The following is a 27109-nucleotide window of genomic DNA, read 5'->3' as shown; positions in this document are numbered from 1 at the left end:
GCCTGCACCCGGCCGCGGCCTGCGATAATCTTTTTAAAAATGAGCCCGGCACCTCGGACAAGTGCCGGGCTTGCTTCTGTTCCGGGGGGGGGGGTGGGGGGGAAGTCCGGGGAGGGAGCTGCGGCCAGGCGGCCGGCGGGAAAGCGGCCGGCCACCGCGGGGCCTTTAATGCGCCGGCGCAAAGTTCTGTAAGGCACCTCTGCCAGAACGTTGCTTGCGGCTGCCACGGGCGAGGTGGCCGCAACTCAATTTTCAAGTTCGGGCGGGTTACCATGGCAACCGGGATGCAGCGCACACCGATGACGTCATCGGTGCCGGCGCAGCGCTACCGGCCGAACGCCGATTTAGGGCCCCTGTCAATTTCTAAACTGGCCATAACTTCGGCGCTAGGCCCTCTAGCACCTCAAAAGCGGCGCTAAGGCCAGTGAATTTCTAGGCCGATCTCTTTAAAAGTATTTAGCTTGCGTCACCCAAAATGGGCTGAATTTTCATTCAGGGGTGGGTTGGTGTCGTGAAATCCGCATTTCATGTTATCCACACGAATATAAATCGATGTGGGAGATTGATGCTATTTTAACTTAATTGTCCAATTGAGCTCCAGCGTGTGGGAACCCATGGCAAATGAGTTTTTCCAGTCAGAAAGTCGCATCTTATGATGTCATCATTGCTGCTGCATTTAAGGTCTGCAACAAGCCTTGCTTCTTCTGCAGGCTGCCAACCTTTTGGCATTTACTGTTAGAGGAACCTGGAGTCACAATAGCCAGCGACAGACCTAGGGCTGCTCCCAGGTTCGACGATGTTGACCTGCAGGCTCTGGTTGAGGGAGCCAAATCTCATAAGGAGGTGTTCTTCCCTTCATCAGGGAGGAAGAAGCCTCCCCAGCAGACCAAGGCTGTGTGGCTGCAAGTGGCAGAGGAGGTCAACTCCTTAATGGTTACCCGCAGAACCTGGATACAGTGCAGGAAGAGATTTCATGACCTTGTGCGTAGTGGAAAAGTGAGTATGCATTTCCCATCACCCTAAATCTGATCCCCATTGCCTTTCCTCACCAGCACTCAGCTTTAGCAATCTCTTCCTCCACATCCCACTTGACACTGACATCCATGCACCCTTACCCATTCTCTTTCTATGCTCACATTCACCTAACTATTCGACTATGCAGCCCTCACACTCCCTATCACTGTGATGCTATGAAAACACCTGACAACACACAGGGAGGGCCCTTGGTCTTGCCACCTCACTCCATCTTTGTCTCCTTCTAAGTATCTATGCTATGGAATCTCTATACTCACTCCTTCATTCTCACTCAACCTCCACTTGTCTCACTCATTGCAGGAAAAGAGAGCTCACAATAAAAGGGAAAGAGCGAGGACAGGAGGAGGGCCACCCTCAGTAGCCCACCTCACCCCCTGGGAGGAGGCGGTCCTGGAAATCGTCGGAGTGGAAGATGATGGGCAAGTGGGGGACGGACAGACGGGTGCATCACAGCAAGCTGGTGACAGAATAGTTTTACATCTCTCTCATTGACATTGCATGAGTCGCTGATAATGATTCTGAAGCTCTAACAGATGAACTTATGATCATCTGCAAAATGCAATGTGCATGTAACCTTGACCTCACATCTCAAACCCTTTCCTTTACTCCTCCACAGGACCATTGAGAGCCCCCATCCCCACTGCCCCGGGGGAAGAGCCTGAGCTTCCAGACTCCTCAGAGGAAGCTGCACCCTCGGAGGGCGCAGCGTCAGCAGAATTCACCGCACCAAGCACCAGCGCAGACACGCACACCTCAGTGGGACCTTCGGGACATAGAGTAGTGTTGTCAGCTGGTGTATCAAAGCTCACAAGTGAGCATCAGCAGATTGTGGAGACAGGGACAGCAGTGGAGAGTCCTTGTCGGAGGGCGCAGGACTCTGCCAGCTCGGCTCAGCTGCATGTCGACCCTCTGCCTCTGGGTTCATCCACAAGATCAATGGTGCTGGAACTCCAGGAACAGATACAGGAGTCTCTGGCAGGTTTTGTCTCCAGGGTCGCTGCGAGTGTGGAGCGAATGGAGGAGTCCACTTCGAACATGAGCAGAGCCTTTGTGGAGTCATTGGCGCATGAACGCATCACCATGGAAAGGATGGCAACCTCCATGGAGGTGATAAGTCGCCAGAGTGCAGAAAACATGGTGAGTGTTCTGAATAGAATGACATCTCTGGAGGAGCGATGGGCATCTATTGAGCAGAGAAACCAGACCTTTATGGAAGTGCTTCTGAGTAGGACTGCCAGTGCAGATACGGGTCCCCATGGCCCCCCTGATGTGCAGCAAGGTGCTCTCAAGCCACTTGCAAGCGCTGAGGGGAACCTGACCCATGAGAGGGAAGCCGGTGGCAGACATCAAGGAAGTGGGGTCTCCTCTCCAAGCGCTCACACTTCCATGCCACTGCAGAGCCCTCGGTCAGAGCCCCACCAGAATCCACACCCAACTGAGATCGGCGTCTCAACCCCTGCACAGCTGCAGGAGCAGCAGACTGTTGACGAGCCCTCACAGGTTCACAACCCCAGAGGACGCCCGCCAAAGGTGTCGAGACAGGAGCAGCAGGAAAGTGAGCAAGGGGCCTCCACATCTGATGATGCAAAATTTCCTTCTTGTGGTCACACACCAGCTGAACGTTAAGGGAGTGGAAGCCCTTGCGGATGACAAAAATACCTGGATTGCGATGGGGTGCCTTAAGGGCTACATGTTTGCAGTCAACGACGCCCTGCACCCTTGGAAAGCCTGCCAGATTAGCTAATCCAACCGCACGCGCCATGACACTTGCTTGATCCTTGGTGAAATGGATGTGATTGTGCGCGATGGCAAAGAGGGCATCAGTTACCTGCATGATGCAAGTGTGTGCGGCCACCTGGGAGATGCCACTGATGTCTGCTGCTGATCCCTGGAATGAGCCTGAGGCAAAAACGTTGAGTGCGGTGGTGACTTTGACGGCCACTGGTAAGGGTTGTCCACCTGGTCCTCTGGGCTCCAGGTCTTGTTGCAGCATTGCGCAGATGTCACCCACTACCTCTCGCGAAAGTCGGAGCCGCCTTTGGCACTGCTGCTGAGATATGTTGATGTAGCTGACCCTGTGTCTGTAGACCCTGTTTGGGGGGTATCTCCTGTGCCGACGGGCTTCCATGCGCTGGCCCCTTCTGGCCTGTGCAGCTTCAGGTGGGTGAGCAGCAGCTTGGCGCTCCTGTTGGTGCTGCTGTTGTTGGTGCTGCTGTTGTTGGTGCTGCTGTTGTTCCTGGTTCTGCTGGTGCCGCGGCTGGTCTTCTTCCTCATCTAATGCCCAGAAGGGAAGGAAATAAATGGCTCCCATGCTTCTGGTATATGCCTCAGTTGAGGAAGCGCTGAGTGAAGGTGGCGAGAGGGGTTTCCCAGGAGGTCACACTGGAGATGGGTGTCAGGCTCCAAACTTCCACAGCTGTGGTTATGCCTTCTAAAAGTTCCCCCAGGCCTGAGACAACTAAGTCCTGCCACCTGCAAATGATGGCTGATCAAATCTGCTCTTTAATGTTTGAGCTGCAGCTTATAGTCAGCAATCCACTTGTGCTCCCACCAGATTTCACTGTCGTGTTTCAGACCAGGCGTATTTCATGTGGGAAAAGGGTTAAACTCACAAAGGCCTTTTAAAATGGCATTGCAGAGCCAATTTAGTGGTTGTTAAGGGCCTTAACAGCCTATCCCGTCTCTTGGAGGCGGGACGGAGACGGGACCATTAGACACAAATTATTTTAAATTGCTTGGAGGCGGGATGGAGGCGGGCTTGGGCCCGCCTGCCAGTTTATGCAATTTTAACCCCCCACACGCCTCCAATCCCGCCTCCACGGCCCAATGAAAATCCTGCCCAATGAGTACGTCAAGCCCCACTGTAGAGCACAAAGCAATAGAAATTGGTATGTGCTGTGCCAGTTTTTTGAGCGTAAAACAGGCGCAAAGCATATCAGTTTAGCAGTGGGATGGCCTGTGCCTAATATGTGCAGGCGTTTGTCCCACTGCCAAATCCGTAGGGCCCAGTTTATCGGCATCCCAGGCATTAGACATCCTCAATATGTAAATTAGAGGCCTAATGTCTGTTAAGGGACCTGTTCAATAAATTGGTTACCTGATGAATGGGGCAGGCATTGGGCCTGCCCTGCTTAGGATTCTTCAGCGGCCTTGGTGGCCACCAACCAAAAGTAAGTTTTTTGAATTTTTATTTCCCCAGAAATAACGTCCTGGGAGCCAGAAGGAACAGAAGTGCTCCCCTTGACTCAAAAGTCTAAGTTAAAAAAAACTTGTATTTTCATTATCTATTCCTTTCAGCATTTTGAAAACCTGTCTCCTCTCATCTCCGTTTATCTAATAAAGCAAACTCAGTGAGCGTCTCTCTTCATAAATTACAACCCTCCATCTTGAATTATCCTGTTCTTCTTTGAACTCTCTCCAGCATATATATGTCCTTTTGAAGGTGGAATAATCCAAATTGCACACACTGTTCCAAATATGTTCTGACTAATAATCGACTCAAGGTCTGAGTAACTTGAGTAGACACTTTTATTGAATGGTCAATATTTACAGGCATATCATTTTCCTTTTTCACTTTTATTAATGGGCAACCTTTCATTGTGTTCAAGTGTATTGTGCCCTGTGCCAATGAGTCATTCCTTAGCCTAGCTACTCAATTTCTGCACATCTCCTTGAACGCTATCAACCTTTCTTATACTAGTCACTTGTCCACATAGCTTAGTGTCATCACAGGTTGAAAACATCATAAGTTTAACTGGATCTGAAATTTGCCCAATCTTCACTTGTTAAAACTGATGTGAAGAACTGATGTGAATAACATGTTTATCATCCCTGATCTTATTTCTACCCACTTTATTTCCACTTGGTCTTTCACACTTGAGCTTCAAACATTTGTTTTAGATCCATCTTGTTGTTATTACAGATAAGAGTGTCCCTTAAAATATCTGTGTAAACGGCAGCATTTAACAGGAAAGGAGTTGCTTTATTTGGTGTTCATTAAAGCCTCTAACAAAGCAACTGCTTCTGCACAGTACTCAATTCATGAGCCAAATAAAATGCTGTCATTTCTTCTGAGCAAGGCTGAATACCTTCTGTTCTTGAAGTTTAGCAAAGTAACTAGTATGAAGCTATGTTTATCATAATTTTGCACCTTGACAAGCAGGAAATAAACTTTCTAACCCCATAAAATTGGTCACCAATCCAGATGTGCTGGATGAGCTATGACTCAGAATCCATTCATAAAATGCAAAGGCTCCAATTGTGTAGTGAAGCAATCATGGTCACCAATTGGGGTAAGAGACAGTATCAAGCTAAAGGAAAAGGCTTACAAAAGTGCAAAGAAAAGTGGAAATCCAGCGGATTGGGAGAGCTATAAAAAGCAACAATGGGATACAAAGAAAGTAATAGGAGGCACAAAAAGCAAATATGAAAAAAAAAACTTGCCAGGGAAATAAAAGCTAATAGTAAATGTTTTTTATAAATGTATTAACAGAAAGTGAGTGGTAAAGGAGAATGCTGGCCCATTAAAGATGAATGCAAGCTACACTGTAATGGATAATGAAGAATGGTAGAACTTTGTATCTATTTTCACAGTGGAGGAAGAGGACAAGAAACCAACGGTACAAGGTAACCTAAAAATAAGTGAGAGTGGATTTAATACAGGTAACATATGGTAATGGAGAAAATAATGGGACTTATGATAGACAAATCACCAGGATTTGAGTTTCAGACCCCAGTGTATTAAAAAAAGTGAGAAAATTGCAGATGCATTAGTCATAATTTTCCAAAGTCCTCAAGATTCAGAAATTGTGTAAATGTCACTCCATTAGTTAAGAAGGGAGAAAGGGAGGGATGAACCAGGTAACTACAGACCTGTCAGTTTAACATCAATTGTGGGGAAGTTACTGGGATTTATCATCAAAGATAGAGTGAGCACTTGGCCAAGTATCAGTTGATCAAAGATCAATTTTGGAAATACACATTAGGTCAATCAGCATCTGAAAAGAAATAAGACAGCTGATGACTTTTTGGGTGTGTACTCTTCATTTGAACTGAAGACAACAGTAAGGTAAATAAGCAGGCAAAAGTAAGGTTGAAAGAAATAGACAGAAATTAGGTGAGGAGGAAGAGAGAGACCCAGCATTTACCTCAATCATAGATAGGGAATTGATAGGTTGACTGACCTGCAAACTGCTAAATAGAAGACTCCTAGATGATACAAAAGATCATCAGTAGATTTATAGGCAACATGTGCACATCTTCTTAAGTGATCAAAAATTTCAACATGGTCCACTTAATTGGAACAGTCCTCCAGCAAATAGGTAATTGGTGCTTTTGGTGTAGGTTAGCAAACCCATTTCGAACATCATAAATCTAACTCAAGTACTGAGAACTTCCGTCCACGGATGATTTATTTGGTGCACATGGTACTCCCATTTCTGGGTGTCATTAGACTACAGGAAAATTGCTGACACATGGAAATTGTCCCTGAGAATGTTTTACCAGTATTACGTATACACACCGATGTGAAATGCAATCTATATTATTCTCAGAAAAAAATTAATTGGAATAAGACACATTTCTTGCTCCCTCGACTTAGGTACTGCCTTAGCAGCACTATTACAAGCTTAGGGTTAAGAGTGTATCTCCACTGTTCAATATCTAACTATACGATAGTGTAACCTACAAGTGTAACAATAGTACCCTCTTGTGATCTGAACTGGATATTCATGTCTTTCGCTCATGTATCTCTCCAATTATTTCAAAGGCAGACAAAGGAAAGACTTGGTAAGGCAAGGTCAGGTACAAAACATTGAGTTGTGTTCGTTCACAGCAAGTGAACATACAGTGTAACAGTTACGATCAGACTCCTTTACTTCAATCACAACTTGTAATAATAACTTTAATAATACAAAATAATGAACACTCTATGCTTCCCCACATCAGTAGGTGGTCTTGCTTAAGTTAAGCAAAATAACTCATTACCCTCCTGCAATCTAACCTAAAATAGTTTGTTCTTGTAGCTTTCCATTTAAAAACTTGTCCATCAGTGAGTCTGTTTTTTTATTTTTATTTTTATCGCTGTGTGTCTGACTCCGAGTACTCTGGGTTAGAATCATATAAATTTTCGGCACCGAAGAAGGACTTGCATTTATATAGCGCCTTTCACGACCACCAGACGTCTCAAAGCACTTTACAGCCAATTAAGTACTTTTGAAGTGGAGTCAATGTTGTAATGTGGGAAACGCAGCAGCCAATTTGCACACAGCAAGGTCCCACAAACAGCAATGTGCTAATGACCAGATAATCTGTTTTTCTGTTGTTGGTTGAGGGATAATTATTAGCCTGCTCTTCTTCGAAATAGTGCCATGGGATCTTTTACATCCACCTGAGAGAGCAGACAGGGCCTCAATTTAACGTCTCATCCAAAAGACGGCACCTCCGACAGTGCCGCACTCCCTCAGCACTGCGCTGGAGTGTCAGCTTAGATTTTTGTGCTGAAGTCTCTGGAGTGGGACTTGAACCCACAACCTTCTGACTCAGAGGTGAGAGTGCTACCCACTTTTTCTTTTATTAATATACTTTATTGAACATTAAGAACATTTACAACATTATGATCATTTCATTGTATGATACAAATCAATTCCGCCGCTCTGCACAGCCATTCCACCACCACATTTTAACATCAAAACCTGAAGTTTAATTTGTCACCTGTAACATATATTAATCGATTGTACTTTAAAAATTGGTTGTAAAATACTGTCCTTAAATTCCTTTCTGAATAAAACATCCACAGAGCCTTATAATGACCTTTTAGCTTATATTTAAAATATTCTTTTAGATTGATTCTCCTCCCCTTAAAAAACAGAGCATTCCTTCTTTGCACAATCACAAATCTAGCCAAACTGAACATTAAATTAATTGCCGCTCCGCTAGACTCGAGCAGACTCTCCTGCAATCCCCATCTCAAAATTGAGTCCCACGGGATTCCCATTCTCGCTCTTCGGTCCCCACCCAGCAAAAAAGCTTCACACAACTGTCAAACATAGGACTTAAAGTCATTTAACTGCGGACATAACACCAGTAAATGGGACAGAGTCTCATCCTGTGTCCCACACATTGGGCAAGTTGCCGCCTCCACTCGTCCAATCTTGCACAAGACCGTCATGGTAAAAATCCCGTTATGAGCCAATTTGAAATCCAGTTCAATCCATTCTGGACATTTAAAATTCGCCCACACTCCCTTCCAAATCCTGTTGAAGTCCAGCTGTGGGTATATACTCTGCCAAAACTCCTGACCAGCAGGTGTCTTGAATCTCCATTCTCTAAATACCTCATAGAAATCTCGAGTATTACAGTTGTCAAATTGGACCAACTCCCCTTTTCTCCGGTACAAAGCTTGGAAAAGCAGGACGCATTTTACTTCCTTTAGAGATTTCCGCATTTATTTCTTCCATCCAATCCTGTGGCATTGCCCTCACAATCTTCTCATACATGATTCCTATTGCTTTTTCCTCTACCTCCTGATCCTCCTCCCACACCATGTCCCTCACTATCGCTTCCGGCAAACAACCTGGAATTACCTCGTATAATAAATCTTTCACAGATATAATCCCAGCTTTTATTAAATAAAACCTCTCCTTTGATGTTGACCCACCTGTTCAAAAATAAGGGCTGTTCTAAAAATTCCTCAACTCCCTTGGGCATAAACTGCACACTTTTTAAAAATTGGGCCCAAGTCTCTACAACCCCCTTATAAAACCTATAGGGAGAAGTTTAATCAATTTCAAAAACATATTATTGTATTCCATATACAATATCCCCTGCCCTCCTATCCCACTTCGTTTTTAAAAATGCTCAAAACAACTCTTCCAAAATCTTGTATTTGACTTCTGAAGAAATCTCTTCACCCATTAGATTCTAAAGGATTTTTTCTTCATATCAATATCTGGGAAATTGAGTCCTCCCTGATTTCTCCGTCCAATGATGGTATTGTAAGCCACCAAGGCTGGTTTCCCTTCCCATAAAACCTCACACAAGCCTCTCAGATGGACTTTTCCGCCCACTCAGGAATATCCTCCACCGTCAATAAGTACCATAGCTTAGATAGCAGGAGAGCAGACACCACTGTCGCTCTTCCTTGCACTTTCAACCACCTTCTTTCCCATCTTCCCAAAATCTTTTTAATTTTCATAGCCTTCAGTTCCCAATTTAATCGATCCACTTCATCCCTGTCTTGCTTGCACCCCATATGCACCCCCAGAACTTCCAAAACCTCCACCACCTTAAAGGGACATTCCCCCAACCATTTCCCCCTACCCCTCCCTGCAACCAGGCATTGGGATTTACTATAATTCACTCTGGCTCCTGAAGCTCTACAATATTTCTCCACTACATCCATAGCTTTCCTAACTGATTCCCCATTTCTCAATGTTGTGTCATCTGCATATTGGTGTATCACCGACACCAGCCCAGAACTGGGGGCCACAATCCCAACTACACCATGTTTCTTTCGCATCATGTAACCTAATGGTTCTGCTACCAATGTGTACAACAATGGGGACAGGGGACAACCCTGTCTCACTGATCTCTGTATTGGAAAATACTTGGATAAAAAACCATTACATTTAACACAGCTAAATATGTTTGAATAAAAATTCCTTATCCACTGAATGAAATTTTCCTTGAAACCAAATGCTTCCAAAACCTTCAATAAAAACTCATGAGAGACCCTATCAAAGGCTTTCTCTTGATCTATCTTTAATACATAAGCCTTCCTTCCACTCTCTTCCATGAGCACTATCGCATCTCGGATTGAGACCAGAGTCTGCGATGTCCCGGCCTATGACTCCATAGGACTGAGAGGGCCAAACTATCTGCGGTAACACCTCCTACAAACGATTTGCCATAACCCTCACCAAGATCTTATAATCCACATTTAATAATGCGATGGGCCTCCAATTCTTCAGATCCTGTCTATCCCCTTTATTTTTATAAGCTAAGCTTATGATACCTCTCCTCATAGATGAGGCCAGGCTTCCCTCAATTTTAATTTCCTTAAAAACTTCTAAGAGCAATGGACTTAAAATCTCGAAAAATTCTTTATAAAATTCTGCACTTAGTCCATCGGACCCTGGGCTTTTCCCCCCCTTCATTCCACTTATTGCTACTTTTATTTCCGCTAATCCTACTTCTTTGTCACACATGCTTCTCTCATCCTCCTTTAAACCCTCTTCAATAAAAGCAGTAACCTTCTCCATCGCCAAATTGGAAATGTCTTCTTTTGTATATAACTCTTGATAAAAGCTGCTAGCCACCTCTAAAACCTCCCCACTTTCATGAATGATCTTCTCCCCAACTTTCAACTCTTCAATTAACGATAACCTCTGTCACAGCTTCTCTTGTTCTAGAAAATATCTAGTGCATCTTTCGCCCTCCAATGCATCTCTAGCCTTTGCAAGGAGAATGGCCCCCTTGCATTTTTCAGCTTTCAATAATTCCCAATCTTCCTTTAGAACCCGGAACTTAGTCTCAGCTCCCTTATCCCCTCCGTCAACTGCTTTACAGACGTCCGTAAACCTTTTGTTTATATTCTCTTCTCGACGCCGGTTAGCTGCCACCCTCTTTTTCCCATAATGTACCGAAAAAACTTTTACCTCATATTTGAAATTGTCCCACCAAACTCTTCTTTCTTTCAAGAACAAAGGTTCTTTCCGAACATTCTTTATTATATTTATAATCCCTTCTTTATAAGCAATTTCTTTCAGGTATTGATTGTTTAAAATCCACACCCCTGAACCGATCTTAACTCTGCTGTTCCTAATTCTAAGAACCAAAGCCGAGTGATCACTAAAAAATACTTTTTTATAATAAATCTCCATCACCTCAGAACTTAACCCTTCCCGCATTAACACAAAATCTATTCGGCTCTGTTTTAAAACATCACCCACCCAGCCTGCTCTGGAGAACTCCCTTTTTATGGGGTTCCAGTCCCTCCATAAGTCTCTCAAATTTAAATTTGCCATCATTTTTACAATCATCCCTCTGGAGTTATCATCCTTAAAGGTCATCTGGGCTGAAATGTCCATCCGAGATAAAAAATACATTAAAATCCCCCACTATACAAGGATTTTCCACCTCTGTCGCTTCAGTGACTAACCCCCGAAAAAACTCGCGACGCTTGAAATGGTCATTCCGTGCATAGATATTAAAGAGATCGCAATTAAATCCCTCCATTTTTACCCTTAGCCTTAACAATCTCCCCTCAGTGTCCTTGTCCACCAAGGCAACGTTCTCTTTTATGGACGGACTCACCAAAACAGCCACCTCTCTACGGTTATTGTTTGCACAACTTGCAAACACCTTTCCCTTCCAAACCTTCTGAACTCTTTCTAGGATATCCTCATCCCAAAAGCTTTCTTGCAGACACAACAAGTCCGAACCTTTAAAACCCTGCAGCAGCTGCTGCAATTTCTTCTCACCCCTCAATTCGTTCACATTAATCAAGACCAATGTAGTCATGGCTCCAAAGAAGAGAAGTATGCCTGATAATCTCCCCATCATTTAATCTCTGGCTCTTCCCTCCTCTCATGCTCCTTCTCAACTTTTCAGGCAGCTCTTTCTTTTTCCTGCAGCCTCCGGCTCTTTTTCACCTCCTGTTTGAACCTTCCCTGCTGTTTCAGCCTCTTCCTTGCATTAAGTTTGGGCCCCGGAGCTGCCCTTTCTCCCTCCTTCTGCCCCTCACTAACCTTTCCCTTTCCACATGATGCCACCCCACCCCCGACTTCCATGTCTCTGTCCCCCTCTAATTCCTCACTGTCAAGCTCTTCTGCAACCCTCTGTGCCTGCTCCTCGTCAGATACATAATCCTGCTTCCCGTCAGATACATCATTGCCCATAGAGAGTTTTCCTGCTATCGCGGTTTCTCCAACAGTGCCGCTCCCTTCGACCTCATCTCCACCTCTGACCCTTGCTCCCTGATCCTTCTCTCTATGGGACAATGGCGCACCTATATTGTTCCCTTCTGGCATCTTTGTCTTGCTGCTCCCATCCTGCTGCCCCTTTAAGGCTCCTGCCTCTTGCACCCTCTCCTTGTCTTGCCCCCTCCTGCTCACTGAGATGTCCGACTCCCCGTCTTTCTTTGGAGTACTTACATTTACCACGCATCCCGCTCCCGCCTCCTCTACCCCCGCGGACACCAGATTCTTTAGGGAGAGCTGAACCTTATTAAGGCTCGAGTCTGCACTCGACCCCTGCTGCCCGCTGCTGTCTTTGTTCTTTTCCACAGTACTTGGTGTGTTTTCCACCATCTCCATCCTGTTCTCTGCTCTGCAATTTTCTGCCTCTTCCTGTGCTCTTTTCTCCTTCAATTTACCAGCTGTGTCCTCCGACTGCTCCGCTCCTCTGGCTGTTCCACTCACATCTCCTGCTCCTTCCCCCATCTCCTCATCACTCATAGAGCTTCCTTCTGCCTCACACTCACAGCGGGTGGGGCCTTTGCGACACACCCCACAGCTCTTCACTTTGCAGCTCCAGGCGATGTGTCCAGACTCGCCACAATTATAACAGTACAAGTCTGGACAGTTTCTTACAAGATGGTCATATCCAAGACAATAATAGCAAACCCTCACTTGGTTATCATGCAGCACTCGAAAGTACTGCACTCCTTCCAGTGTCTCAAATTTCATGCTGTACGGTAATGACCTCACCCCCTCTGGGAACCGTACCTTTACGTAATGGGTTCCATCTGCTACCTGTGCTCCTGGATAGTACCTTCTCTTTGTTGCTGAGCAAATTTTAATGTCCCACGACTCCAACTTTTTGATTAGCACTTTGTCCTCAATATAAACTGGCAAGTTTAAGAATGAGATCACCACCTCTTCCGAATATAGCAGAGATACCTCCAAGAACTTATCGCCAACTTTCAGACTGAGTAAAAGTCTTTCCACCTCTTCTCGGCCACTGACCATCACCTCAAACCCAACATTCGGCTTTGGTCGGCAGGCAAAGCAGCTTCCCTCGCCACAGTCCTCATGTACATCTTGGATAATATACCAAGCTCGTATCTCCTTATCCTCGCACTGAACCACCACCGTGTTTTCTTTTCCAAACCTCCTGGGGTCCCGGCCCAAATCTTTGGGCCTTTTCCTTTCCCTTCCAACCACAGTTTCTTCCCTAATTAAATTCCTCTTGGGAACACTGTCCCCTGAGGGGCCCGGCACTCTGGACCCCTCAGCAGCCATCTGGCTGTTTTTGTGGGCCAAAAAGGCCCTCAAACCTTAAAACAAAAACCCCAAAACCCACCAGCAACTTTTTACAAACTCACTCCAACTCCCTGCTGCAATCAGGCAACCAGTAACACCTGGTTCACTCCTAGCCCCTCCCACCTAGAGAGTGCTACCCACTGAGCCACAGCTGACACTGAAGGAAGCCAGTTCTATTCCCTTAGAAATGTAGGCAGAGTTATATTGGAAGGAGGAGGCAGAGAGGTGGAGCTGTTCACAGCGGGCACTCATTATAGGATAAGTCAGCCAAATCTGGAGTTCTACTCCCCAATCCTTCTACCCTAGCTTCGTCACAACCTAATAGTTACCTGGGTCCCTTTTTACAGTTCAGGCACATTTCCAAACTTGTCGAAGCTCTCCAGTACCCAGTGAATCTTTTCATTATTTTAGCAGTGCTTTGTAAAATACCTCCCCAGTTGCTTTCAGCACCCTTAATCCGTACAGCTCTTAATTTAAGGTAATTAATAAATAAGGCAGAACAGACGTCAGTAAGTGGGTATTGTTATACTGTATAGAAACATAGACACATAGAAGATAGGAGCAGGAGTAGGCCATTCGGCCTCTCGAGCCTGCTTCACCATTCAATGCGATCATGGCTGATCATCCAAATTCAGTACCCGGTCCCTGCTTTCTCCCCATACCCCTTGATCCCTTTAGCCTTAAGCAAAATATCCAACTCCTTCTTGAATATATTTAATGAATTGGCCTCTACTGCCTACTGTGATAGAGAATTCCACAGGTTCACCACTCTCTGGCTGAAGAAATTCCTCCTCATTTCTGTCCTAAATGGCCTACCCCTTATGCTTAGACTGTGACCCCTGGTTCTGGACTCCCCGAACATCAGGAACATCCTTCCTGCATCTAGTCTGTCCAGTCCTGTCAGAATTTTATAAGTTTCAATGAGATCCCCTCTCATTCTTCTAAACTCCAGTGAGTACAAGCCCAATCGACCCAATCTCTCCTCATACGTCATTCCTGCCATCCCAGGTATCAGCCTAGTGAATCTTCGCTGAACTCCTTCCATGGCAAGAACATCCTTCCTCAGATAAGGCGACCAGAACTGCACACAATACTCAAGATGTGGTCTCACCAAGGCCCTGTACTACTGGAGCAAGACATCCTTGTCCCTGCACACAAACCCTCTCGCTACGAAGGCCAACATACCATTTGCCTTCTTAACCACCTGCTGCACCTGCATGCTTACCTTCAACGACTGGTGCACAAGGACACCCAGGTCTCATTGCACTTCCCCTTCTCCCAATCTATTGCCATTCAGATAATAATCTGCCTTCCTGTTTTTGACACCAAAGTGGATAACCTCACATTTATCCAAGTTATATTGCATCGGCCATGCATCTGCCCAATCACCCAACCTGTCCAAATCATCCTGGAGTTTCTCGGCATCCTCCTCACAGCACACACGCCCACCCAGCTTTATGTCGTCTGCAAATATTGGAGATATTACATCTAGTTCCCTTGTCTAGATCATTAATATATATTGTGAATAGCTGGGGTCCAAGGACCGATCCCTGCGGTACCCCACTAGTCACTGCCTGCCACTCGGAAAAAGACCCATTTATTCCAACTCTTTGCTTCCTGTCTGCTAACCAGTTCTCTATCCAAGCCAATACCTTGCCCCCAATCCCATGTGCCTTAACTTTACACGCTAATCTCTTATGCGGGACCTTATCGAAAGCCTTTTGAAAGTCCAAATACACCACATCCACTGGTTCTCCCTTATCTATTTTACTAGTTACATCCTCAAAAAATGCCAGTAGATTAGTCAAGCACGATTTACCTTTTGTAAATCCATGTTGACTTTGTCTGATCCTGTCACTGTTTTCCAAGTGCTCTGCTATTACATCTTTTGTAATGGACTCTAGCATTTTCTCCACTACCAATGTCAGGCTTACCGGTCTGTAATTCCCCGTTTTCTCTCTACCACCTTTTTTGAATAGTGGGGTAACATTAGCTACCTTCCAATCCATGGGTACTGTTCCAGATTCCATTGAATTTTGGAAGATGATAGCAATGCATTTACTATTTCTAGGCCACTTCCTTAAGTACCCTAGGGTGTAGATTATCAGGCCCTGGGGATTTATCGTCCTTCAATCCCATCAATTTCCCTAACACCATTTCCCTACAAATACTGATTTCTTTCAGTTCCTCCCTTTCATCAGACCCTATGTTCCCCGACATCTCTGGGAGGTTATTTGTGTCCTCCTTTGTGAAGACAGAACCAAAATATGTATTTAATTGGTCGGCCATTTCTTTGTTCCCCATTATAAATTCCCCTGATTCTGACTGCAAGAGACCTACGCTTGACTTCACCAATCTTTTTCTCTTCACATATCTATAAAAGCTTTTATAGTCAGTTTTTATGTTCCCTGCAAGCTTACTCTCATATTCTATTTTCCCCTTCTTAATTAATCCCTTTGTCCTCCTTTGTTGAATCCTAAACTGCTCCCAATCCTCAGGTTTACTGCTTTTTCTGGCCAATTTATATGTCCTCTCCTTGGATCTTATGCTATCCCTAATTTCACTTGTTAGCCATGGTTGAGTCACCTTTTTGGTTTTATTTTTATGCCAAACTGGGATGAACAAATTCTTTAGTTCATCCATGCAGTCTTTGAATGTTTGCCATTGCCTATCCACCGTCAACCCTTTGAGTGACATTCCCCAATCAATCCTACCCAACTCGCGCCTCAGACCATCGTAGTTTCCTTTATTTAAATTCAGGACCCTAGTCTCTGAGTCAACTATTTCATTCTCCATCTTATTGAAGAATTCTATCATATTATGATCGCTCCGACCCAAGGGCAAATTATGTTATTAATTTGCTAGAAAAAATGCTGCATTAAAGAGAAGGAAACAGAAACTTGCCTCAAAACATCCCAAAACCTTTCAGAATCAATCAACTACTATTGCTCAACAAAGGCAGCAGCCAATTTGCACAGAGCAAGGTCCCACAAACAGCAAATGAGATGAATAAGCGGATAATCTGTTTTTTTTGGTGGAATAAGTTGAGTGAGGGACATTAACCACAATACCAGGAGAACCTCTACAAATAGTGCCATGGATAGTTCACAGCAACTGGAACAGGTAGGTACAGGCAGCCTCGATTTTACATCTTTTATCTCCAAAAGGTGGCACCTCTAATAATGCAATACTCTCTCAGGATAAGAATGCAATTCAAATGTATGCAGCACTAAATTTTAAATCATTAGAAGACACTTGAATTAACTGCCAATAAGGTTTCAGAGTAGCAATCAGACAAGTGTTATAGGATCGCCTCAGTGAGGAAAGCCACTCCAATCTGCCATACCAAGTTTCATGAGCATTAGTTTTCCCCTACTGGGGTTAGGATAGCAAACGTTTACTTCATTTGCATTTATCTTCCGACAGATATATGGAAATAAAACCAACAGTTTCTGAAGCACTGTGGTGCCCCAAACATGGTGCCTTGTATTACTCAACATGGAGTTCTAAAATCTACTTTGTACCCAATGTACTGAGTGCAGAGTAATGTGGGTGTATAGGATCTAGGGCACTAGGAGCCTGAGGGTCTTCAAGGCCCAATTTGCGATGCAGATGATGCCTATTCCCAATAACACAGCTGGTGTATCAGAAAAGGCCACTAGCTGCTCAATGCCCATTTCCAGAAGGGCCATTCTTTAAATTTTATTTTTAGTTAGCCCTACCTTCCACTGGGGTCTGTTGAGCCTCAATAGGCTGATTTCGCTCAGCCAATTTCTTTTCCCCCAAAGATCTAAAATTGTTTACATGCTGCGAGCGTAGGAATTCTCAGCCCAAAAGGTAATGAGCAGTGTGCCAAGAGCAAAATTTGAATATTCAAATGAGCTAACCTTGTATTATCGTTTGTGTGCAGCCACATGCAATGTTAAGGAGCAGCTGTCCCAATGGCACTGCGCCGTAACGGCATTATCGGCCCCATGCTTCCGACTAACTGATGGTAATACATCTCTCATGGAATCTGTAGCTTGCTTATTTGATTGTAAGCTGTATTGTTGGGGATTCATGGCAGCAGTAAAAGAGGGGGACTCGGTGGGGAAAACAACAGAAAGAAAAACTTAAGGTTCAACTCTAAGGCATTTTGAAATAACTATTATCTGTGTGTGGTATGGTGAGTTAAAGCAGAAAAAAAGGCTAAAATTCTTATCAATGTAAAATGCCATAACTAATTATGCATCCATGTAATGTGTGTTCAGTTTGCACTTGTTTAAATAGCAGAGATGCTCATTATCTGCCGTATATCTGTAATGCTTCAGTAAACAGTTTAATGGGTGTGATGTTAAACCAATTTCAGAAGTCTCTGTAATTTCAGCTTTAGCAGCTCATTAATGTATTTTTTTTGACAGTGTACAGATGATTTTACTGCAATTTGACACCTTTCATCTTCTTAAACCCCAGAATGTCCCGATTTACTTCCATGATTAGGGACTACTCAAATACAAATGAAATAAGCTCTGCAATAGAGGGTTAACAGTCATTGTTTAAGAGTCATTACTTAGAAGAGTATGTACTTCTACATATTGCAATTTTTGGCACCGTTGTGCAATTTAGATTATTTTATTACACTGAAGTGCGACATTATCATGGATTTATTATTTTCAGTCAACCAATCAGGACACGGGCATTTCTTTACCACAATAATCGGCATCACATCACCCATTAGTGAAACCTGGCAAATAAAGATAAGCAGAGCTACAGTAAAACAATGTTTTGAACAGCTATTCACATGGGAATGCTGCCCAATCATTCAGGAGGTCGTTAAGGGAAATTCAAAAAAAACAATGCTAAGCACTTTCTCATTAAAATGTCCCAAACAACGCTTTTAGAATTTAGTTTTATAAGTGATAAACCAGCCTCTAAAGGTTTCCCTAATTTTTATTCGTCTTAATCCTTGGGAAAAAAGCCCCAGAACATGCTATAAAAAATCCTTACTCTCTTACTGCAGGAACAGTTGGTTGAAATGAATGGCTTTAATATTTATTTCTACTGAGGTGATTTGACCCTTGATTATGATGCTACTTTGCAGGGAATTTGGACTATTTTTCCATGAATGAAAAAAATTCAGTTATATGGCATGAGTGAGTGAGCGTATTCTGCCAGCACAGCCTCGGAGTCAAACGTCACTTGCAGTTAATCACAGATTTTTTTTTTTTATAAAGGGTTACAGAAATCTGCAGCTGTTGTTTAAGTTACACTATTCAATGAAACAGTGCAATTACTGCAGTACACTTAAGAAAATTCTACAGTGCTAAATAAATATAATACGCAAATGAAGCAATGTTGCTAGGCAGCTGGTTTATTCATGTACCATTTCTGAAGCTCCTTTCGGTTTCACAGCTTTATTGCACATTTATTCTTCCATTATTAAAAAAATTCTGCACGTCAATTCATCTTGTGTAAATATTAGGCTATTGTAAATGGTTAATGCAAGAACCCTGGCCTCAGTTGGTTAAAGGGGATTTATGAATGGTTCTTAGTGAGTGCCCAATTCCAAGTCCTTTCTGCAGCTCACCCAGGCTGAGGCCCATGAAGAAATGATAGAACTAGGAACTTCTGTGTGGAAAATATTTGGTGTTGTTGAGTTTAAGAGAGAGGAAAAGGTTTGTCTGTTGGGAGTACATTTCCCAAAGGAAGCATCTCAGTTATGTTCTGAGGAAAGGTCATCGACCTGAAATGTTAGCTCTGTTTCTCTCTCCAAAGATGCTGTCTGACCTGCTAAGTATTTCCAGCAGTTTCTGTTTTGATTTCAGTCATGATCAAGTAGTTCTCAATCAGTACGGGGCCTATCGCCTGTGACAGAATATGGATAGGCAGGGCACTCAATAAGAAAATACAGTCATTGGGGAGACCAAACGCAGATTGGGCGAACGCTTTACGGAACACCTCCATTCAGTCCGTAAGGGTGACACTGAGCTTCCGGTCGCCTGTCACCTTAATTCTCCGCTTCACTCCCACTCTGATCTCTCTGTCCTCGGCCTATCACATTGTTCCAATGAAGCTCAACGTCAGCTTGAGGAACAGCACCTCATCTTTCGATTAGGCACTTTACAGCCTTCCGGACTCAATATCGAGTTCAACAATTTCAGATAATAATCCCTGCCCCCATTTTCCATGCAGTATAATTTTGCCATTCCCATTTGCAACATTTTCACAGTATGTTCTTTCAATTCCTTCCTCCCCTCCTAAACCTCCCCCCCACCCCGCCCCTGTCTCTGCACCTGCTTAATATCTGTTACATTTCCAGCTTTTTCCAGTTCTGATGAAGGGTCCCAGACCTGAAACGTTAACTGTGTTTCTCTCTCCACGGATGCTGCCTGGCCTGCTGAGTATTTCCAGCATTTTCTGTTGTTATTCCAAGTAATGTTATATTGTGGATACTGACACAAACTAACAATATATCTCAAGGGAAAAAAACTCACAATTAAGTTATACTCCTTTTCAAAGCTTCTCAAGATAAATATAGAAAAAGTACAGTAGTTTATAATCGCTTACCTGAAGAATTGCAGAGAATGGAGCCAAATGCACTGATGACAACATTTGCTTTGAAGCGAATAACTTGGTCTTCATCTTCGATCCAACCCCCAGCGTCATTCTGCTCTGTACGAACAAGCTCAATTGCAGAAATGCGCTGACCTTTCAGAATAATTCTTCTTGGTGACATGTAAGGGAAAAACTCGCATTTTTCTTCTTTTGCTAGTTCCATCTAATAGACAATTGCAAGAGCGAAAAACAGCACTGTTAAGCTCAGGACAACTTTGACCTTCACAGCTCAGTGTGATGTAGAACATATCCATCGCAATTCTAAATTATGGACATCATGCAGAACCTAAGTTTACAGAAATGTAATGTTACTTGTTCTGAGCCAACTATTTTTCTTCCTGTTGTGTTTGACTTTCTAAACACTGATTGTTTGTAGGAAAGATTCTTACAAGTTATATGATGCCAGCATGATCGCTGTTCAACAACAAAAACTCCCAAGGTCCCCCTCTAGTGTCTGGATAAGTACACTCCATCCAACCCTTCCTTCCTTTAAAATAGACGGACAGTTTAAAATAAAAATAAACCTTCCAAAATGTAACATACAAACTTTTAAAGAAAATCACCATTTAGATATGAATGGGATCTCCTGAAAGGGAGATTGCAAATAGGCAGACGGCTGTATTATCTGGTCCAGAACCTCTAAAATTAGCACTGTGTTCAGTCTGCATGATAATGATGAGATTCTCGTGATGGTATTATTTTCTTGAAGAAGGATACATTTCTGGTCATTTGAGTAGCTGTAGTTGAAATAAGTCTGCAAATCAGAGTGCAGACAAATATTTGTATTACTTTTTTTCACAAGGGCATGATCACCAAACTTGATTTCTCTAGGCTTGGCTTGGCATTTTCAAACCGCATAATCCTTCACTTCTGCCTTAGCATTGCGATTTTTCTTCAAAATCTTATCATTTTACTTGGATGTGACAGCATGAGGTACTGTGATTCTTAACTTGTGATGGCGCAGAGTTGTTGCAGGTCCTTCACCCATAGTGCAGTGAGGCGTAGATGGTAGTTATTTACACAGGAATTGCCTACACTCTTACTGCCAAAATTAAGGCCCAACATTTGTGATCGGAGGCTTCCTGCGGGCGGATGCCTCCGACCTGTAAAATATCTACGCAGTTACCTGGTGGCCCGGGAGATATGGAGGCTTGCGATCCTGGGCCTCACCGGGTCCGCGCGGGCAGATGCCCACCTATCCCAGGGGCACATGCGGTTCGCAAGCGCCCCTGGGATCACCTGGGCCGGCCCAACCAATAAAAGAGGGGAATCTCCCTTCATACTTATGGGAGTTCAGTACGTACAGAACTCCCACAAGTATGAATGGGGATCATTTAAAAAATACACAAACACATGAAATATATTTTTTTAATTACATATTTAAAATTAATTAAAATGGCATTTAATTAAATATACAGGTACTTACTTTATTGGACAGGGTTTTTAATGTATAAATGAGTGATCAAATTTTATTTTTCTATTTTTTAAAACTCTTACCAGCATAAGAGTTTTAAAAAATAAGAATTTCACGGGCACTCAGCGGACGGAAGTTGGGCAAATCACGCAACTCTCCACCTGCAGAGGCCCTTCTCCCGGGGATGCGGACGATCTGTTAAGAGGATTCTTGACAGATCGCAAGTGCCGGGTTTCAGCACATGCGCTTCGCGCACCTAGACCCAGAACTTGCACGGCCCCTACGGGCGGGTGCGCACCTCGTACGCACCCATAGGTGTCGCAAAATATGGCCCAGAGTGTTCAAATGAGCAGTCTGAACACATTTCTTGATTGCTTTCATGAATCTTTGAGCCTCAGAGCTTGTGGCTGGCCATTGTGGTGCAATTTGATTGTGGTGAAATCCAAGTTGTTCTGCAAATTACTGCAATTCTGAACTCTGCAATGGAGATCCATGCAATAGTGGCTCTCGCAGTTATAAATTTGGTTATTTTAACTGCTGGAAATTAGGAAAAATTGTCAACCACTAAGAGTTAGCTTCCTGATGGAAAGTGGTGCCAAAAATCAACAGTAACTCTCTCGACCATGGATAATCATGTAGATCTCGTATGGTGAGTGGTGCTATCTTGTGTTAACAGTTGTCACTTGACAGCAGAGACATCTTTCATTAGCTTCTTCTATTTTAATGTGTATGTCATGAATCTTACCATTCATGTAGAAATGACTCATGAGATAACACTGGGTGGCCAGCTGGTGGCGCCGTCCAAGGAAAGTATAAATACTTAGGCGTGGGCCCAGCTTGCTCAGGATGTTTTTGTAACCAGGAACTAGTGATGTAACTAGAGCTCATGGTTGTGAAACAGTTGATTAAAACCTTGTTTTATACTCAAACCAAGTGCTTAATAGTTTTCTTATGTTAGTGTATACCTAGGAACCACACTTAGGACCTGAATTTCTGATCGGAGGCTTCCTGCGGGCGGATGCCTCCGATTGGAAAAAACTTACGAACTTACCTGCTGGCTCCGTAGATCCCGAGGTTTGCGATCCTGGGCCACTGCTCTAAGAAATGAGCAGAGGCCCAGGTATCCCAGGGGCGCATGTGATTCGCAAGTGCCCCTGGGATCACATGGGCCATGGGGAACCAATCAAAGAAGGGAATCCCCCTTCACACTTTTGACAGGTCTCTACACACCGATCTGTCAAAAGTATGAATGGGGATCACTTAAAAAACACAGTAAAACATTAAGGCCTAGAAATTCAGTTGGTTGCGCCAGCCGGTAGCGCCTTAGGAGGAGTAGATGTCGGACGCTAGGCGGCTAGCGGCTGGGCGCAGCGCGAACTGCGCCTCTCCCCAACTTCACTAGAGATTTAGCGGCGGTGCAAAGTCTTTGCGCGCGCTCAGCTGCGCGCGCAGATCATGATGTCATTTCCTCGTGCAACGCCCTTTGTGCGCCCCCAACCGGAAATTCAGGCGCGACGACCCATTGTGCACCTGGCGCCCCTAGCGACTGGTAGAGTGGAATGGTGCTCAGTCGATGCGGGGCGCGGGGGGCGCAAATTAAAGGGCACTCCTCCTGCACTAGAAAAGGCTGCCATTTCGCAGCACTCCTTCTTGAGAGACGGATCTTTGCAGAGAGACCAAGGTAGAGAGCTTTCTGCTTTGGCTCAACACTCGGACAGGTACTTGTGCCTTCAGGCCACAGCTTTCCACTTGTCTTTGCCTCATTGACATATCATTCTTTGCTAACATATTATGGGGGCTGCAATGGGTGCAAACGCTGGCTTTCTCCATTGCATCCAAAGGGCTCACAGACGCCGTGAGAGAGTGGCAGCCCTGGCTAGACGGAGAGGGGGCAACAGGCGTTGGGAAAGGAGGCCTTACCCACCCAGGGTATACCGCCAGCAGTTCTCCTATCTCAACATGTCTGACGAGCAGTGTGTTCGGAGGCTGCGATTCCGAAGGGAGGTGGTCACTGAGATCTGCCACCTGCTTGGCGGTGATCTGCAGCCACAGCTGAGGAGCAGGACGTCTCTTTCGGTGGCAGTGAAGGTGACGGTGGCTCTCAACTTCTATGCCACCGGCTCCTTCCAATCCGCGACTGGGGACATTTCCAACATCTCCCAGTTCGCCGTGCATTGCTGCATCCACCAGGTGACCAATGCCCTTTTCAAAAGGAGACGTCAGTTCATCTCCTTCTCCATGGCCCTTGCCAAGCAGCAACAGCGTGCAATGGGCTTTGCAGCATTCGCGGGCTTCCCCATGGTGCAGGGCGCCATTGACTGCACGCATGTGGCTTTGCGGGCACCTCTGGAGAATGCCGAGGATTACCACAACCGGAAGGGCTACCATTCGCTCAATGTCCAGCTGGTGTGTGACCACAGGCAGCTCATCCTAGCTGTCAATGCCCGCTTTCCAGGCAGCAGCCACGATGCCTTCATCCTGCGACAGACTTCTGTGGCAGACATGTTCCAGGCCCAGCCTCACCCACGAGGATGGCTTATCGGGGACAAAGGCTATCCTTTGTGTACCTGGCTGATGACCCCGCTCCGTGCGCCCAGCACCCCTGCTGAAGAGGGATACAACGAAAGCCATCAAGCGGCCAGGAACATCATCGAACAAACAATCGGCGTCCTGAAGCAACGGTTCCGCTGTCTGGATCGTTCCGGTGGAGCCCTACAATATTCGCCGGAGCGAGTCTCCCATTTCGTGGTCGTTTGCTGCATGCTGCACAACCTGGCTATCCGCAGGACTCAGCCACTGCCACCAGAGATTGGAGGACCACCTGAGGAGGAGGAGGAGGAGGAGGAGGAGGAGGAGGACCAGCACAGGAGGGAGGCAGAAAGTGCAAGGGCCACCTGTCGCCGGCTTATTGAACGTCGCTTCTAGGCCCCCTCTCAGGGAATGGCTTGTGCCAATGTCAGCAGATGAATGTAGCCGCTCCACAAGCCCTCAGCCGAGCAGGGCAACCAGGACTTGACAAAAAAAACATGCACAGTGCAATTTAAGAACAATAATTTATTGCAAACCTCTGCCCTTCCCACATTACAACCTCATGTGGAGAAGCCCCCCCAAAAACACAAAACTACCAGTCTCGGCCTTACAAAAACACAACTACACCAGTCTCGGCCTTAAAAAAAGCACCAGGCATTTGTGCAGAGCTTCTACTTTTTGCCCTGCGAGGGCGATGCCTTTCGCATCCTTGCCTGGCCCCTGCCCGCCCTGCAGCTCCTCCTCAATGGGAGCCCAGTGGCTGCAGCAAGGCTGGGGGAAGGCTGCTGAGGGTCAGATGGCGAGACGGCAGATGCCCTTGGGGGTCGGCCTGCACCAGCTCTGGCCTTGGAGGGGCCGGCTGCTGACTGCTCCAACTCTGCCTGGGCGGCAGCAGTCTGTCCAGCGGCTCGTGGCAGCTGCAATGGCGGAGTGGCAGTGTCGGCTGCAGGAATGGTGCCAACCTGGCAGATCGCAGGTGCTCGCTGGTCGCCTGAGACATTGGCACTTGCACGGGCCAGCACTGCAGCATGCGCAGCAAACAGCTGAAGAACAGACTGCTGGGCTGCTGCTGCGCGGTGGGTGCCCTGGCGATGCCTGGCTGATCCAGCGAGGGTGGCAGCAGTTAGTGCCCGTGTGGCCCTGGTCTGTGTCCGCATGACAACAGCCAGTGAATGGACGGCATGACTGAGCACTTGGCTCGAAGCCGCCTGTGCTGCCGCGAAGTCCTGTAGACTCCTGGCCTGTGCTGCTCCAAATTGCTGCACACTCCTTGACAAAGACTCAATGGAGTCAGGCATCCTTGCCACTGCAGCCATGAGCTCATTGTGCCTGCGCTCAGCCTGGACGGCCATTTCCTCCAGGAGCCGCACCTCCTCTGCGCTCACCATCGCAGGACTGGAGGCCGCACTCACCCTCTGGGGAGAAGTCCGCCGAGCTTCCCCACCCCTCCCGCGTTGCTGCAGGCCGCTGGGCCCCGGAGCTTCACTCTCCTCCGACCCTTCCCCCCGGCTCCCCTCCAGGGAAGACGTGTCCCCTACAACGTCATGGGCTGGCGCGGCTGAGGGTGGCACTGATGGGCCGGCTTCCTCTTCCTCCTCCTCGAATTCGGAAGTGCTGACAGTGGCAGCTTAAGGGCCCGCCTCCTCACCTGGCGATTCACCATCTGAAAGCAGGAAGGCACAAGAGTAGCTTTAGAGTGAGGACAGGGCGGCAGCGAGGGAGGCATGAGTGCTGCCATGCACTGCATTGGTCGGACAGTGGCAAAGGATGCTGATCTGAGGCGCAAGTGTAACGAGAGAGGTCAAAAAGGTGATGCCCTTACCATTGGTGCCCAGAACAGGGTCGGCATCTCCAGTGGCGACGAGTCCAATCAGCCGGCCTGCCATAATGCGCTCCACACGCTGGTCGAGGTCGGAGAGCTCTTTGACGTCAGGACGGCCTCCCCCGGTGTCAGTTCGTTTCCGCCGGTTGTGCGCCGCCTTGGCCTGCAAGAGAAAGGACGGCCTCTAAGTACAGTGTGAAGCCCTGCTCTTGTCTGCACTGCCTCCCATGGTCGAATAGCTTGTACAGTGTGTAGCCCTGATCTTGTCTGCAATGCCTCCCATGGTCGAATAGCTTGTACAGTGTGTAAAGTGCTGAATGTGCAAGTGATTTTCATGACAGTCCCATAGCTGCTGGATGAGGGCTGGCCATTAGGGCTTTCAGGTCCCTTTGCCCATAAAGTGAGGTGCACATGCAGGGATGAGGAGGACACTGGAAAGGGTACTCACCCTGACAACCCGAGTGAGGTCGTTGAACTTCTTCCGGCATTGCACAGGAGTCCTGGCAACCACGCTGTTGGAAGACACCCTGTTTGAGACCTCCCTCCAGGCTTTCCGGTAGGCGCTGGGCAGCGGCCTCTTGCCACCTTCTGGGAACAGAACATGGCGCCTGCGCTCCACTCCGCCAACCAGCAGCCTCAGGTCACCATCGCTGAAGTGCTGCGCTCTCTCCCTGGCCTTCTCCATAGCCCTGGGCGTTGTGCAGGTGAAGCTGAAGTGGTCAGGCCTAGGTTGAGGGCTGCAGTGTGCAGGGCGTGGCAGGCAAACAAATCCACCCTCCCCCTTTAAGAGCTGACCGGCGCCAGAGTGTCTGCCGTCAATCAACAACTCGCCGCACCAGCGCTGCGCCCGGCCTCGGGGGTATCGCTCAGCACCGACGGCTTAGCGCTTAAAGATAGTCGTGCATCGCCTGTTTTAGCGCAGCAGCAACCTCTTGTGGCGATGTGACTGAATATCGGCGAAGGTGGCGCGACTTTGCGCCGGGCGCAAACTTTAGCGGCCGCCCGACTTTACCGCATCAAAAGTGGCTATACTGAATTTCTAGGCCTAAATATATATTTTTAATCACATTTTTTAAATTAATTAAAATGACATTATAAATTAAATATTTTAAACAAAAAGGTAATTTTTTGACAAAAATAATTAAAGTTTTTTACAGGGCTAAAAATAAACTTACCTTCTTTAAAAGTATTTTTAAATTATAAATCAGTGAAAACATTTTATTTATTTATTTTTAAAACCCTTATGCTTGTAAAAGCAGGCCTTACGCCTGCTTTTACCAGGCTTAAGATATTTAAAGGTTTTCAGCGGGCAGAAGTTGTGCAGAAAGCGGAACTCTCTGTCCGCGGAGGCCCTTCTCCCGGGCAGGTGGATGATCTGTCAAGAGGATTCTTGACAGAGTGCAAATGCCAGGTTTTAGCACCTCATACGCACCCGTGGGGGTCAGAAAAACC

General features: G+C 45.9%; 1 protein-coding gene across 1 annotated transcript in view; it reads right to left on the bottom strand.

Annotated features, from left to right (window-relative positions):
- The window catches only part of LOC147122292 (dihydropyrimidine dehydrogenase [NADP(+)]-like), a 1139740-nt gene that overhangs the window by 539155 nt on the left and 573476 nt on the right, over positions 1-27109 (bottom strand). Inside the window, exon 11 of the mRNA XM_085983269.1 lies at positions 19845-20055. Within this exon, the coding sequence (XP_085839395.1) occupies positions 19845-20055 (211 nt within the window). The remainder of the gene's footprint in view (positions 1-19844; positions 20056-27109) is intronic.

The sequence above is a fragment of the Somniosus microcephalus genome, chromosome 3 (genome assembly GCF_052327205.1).
Source record: "Somniosus microcephalus isolate GS21.2 chromosome 3, FLI_Smic_1.0, whole genome shotgun sequence".
Lineage (NCBI taxonomy): Eukaryota > Metazoa > Chordata > Chondrichthyes > Squaliformes > Somniosidae > Somniosus > Somniosus microcephalus.
This window is presented reverse-complemented; position numbering and strand designations above follow the sequence as displayed.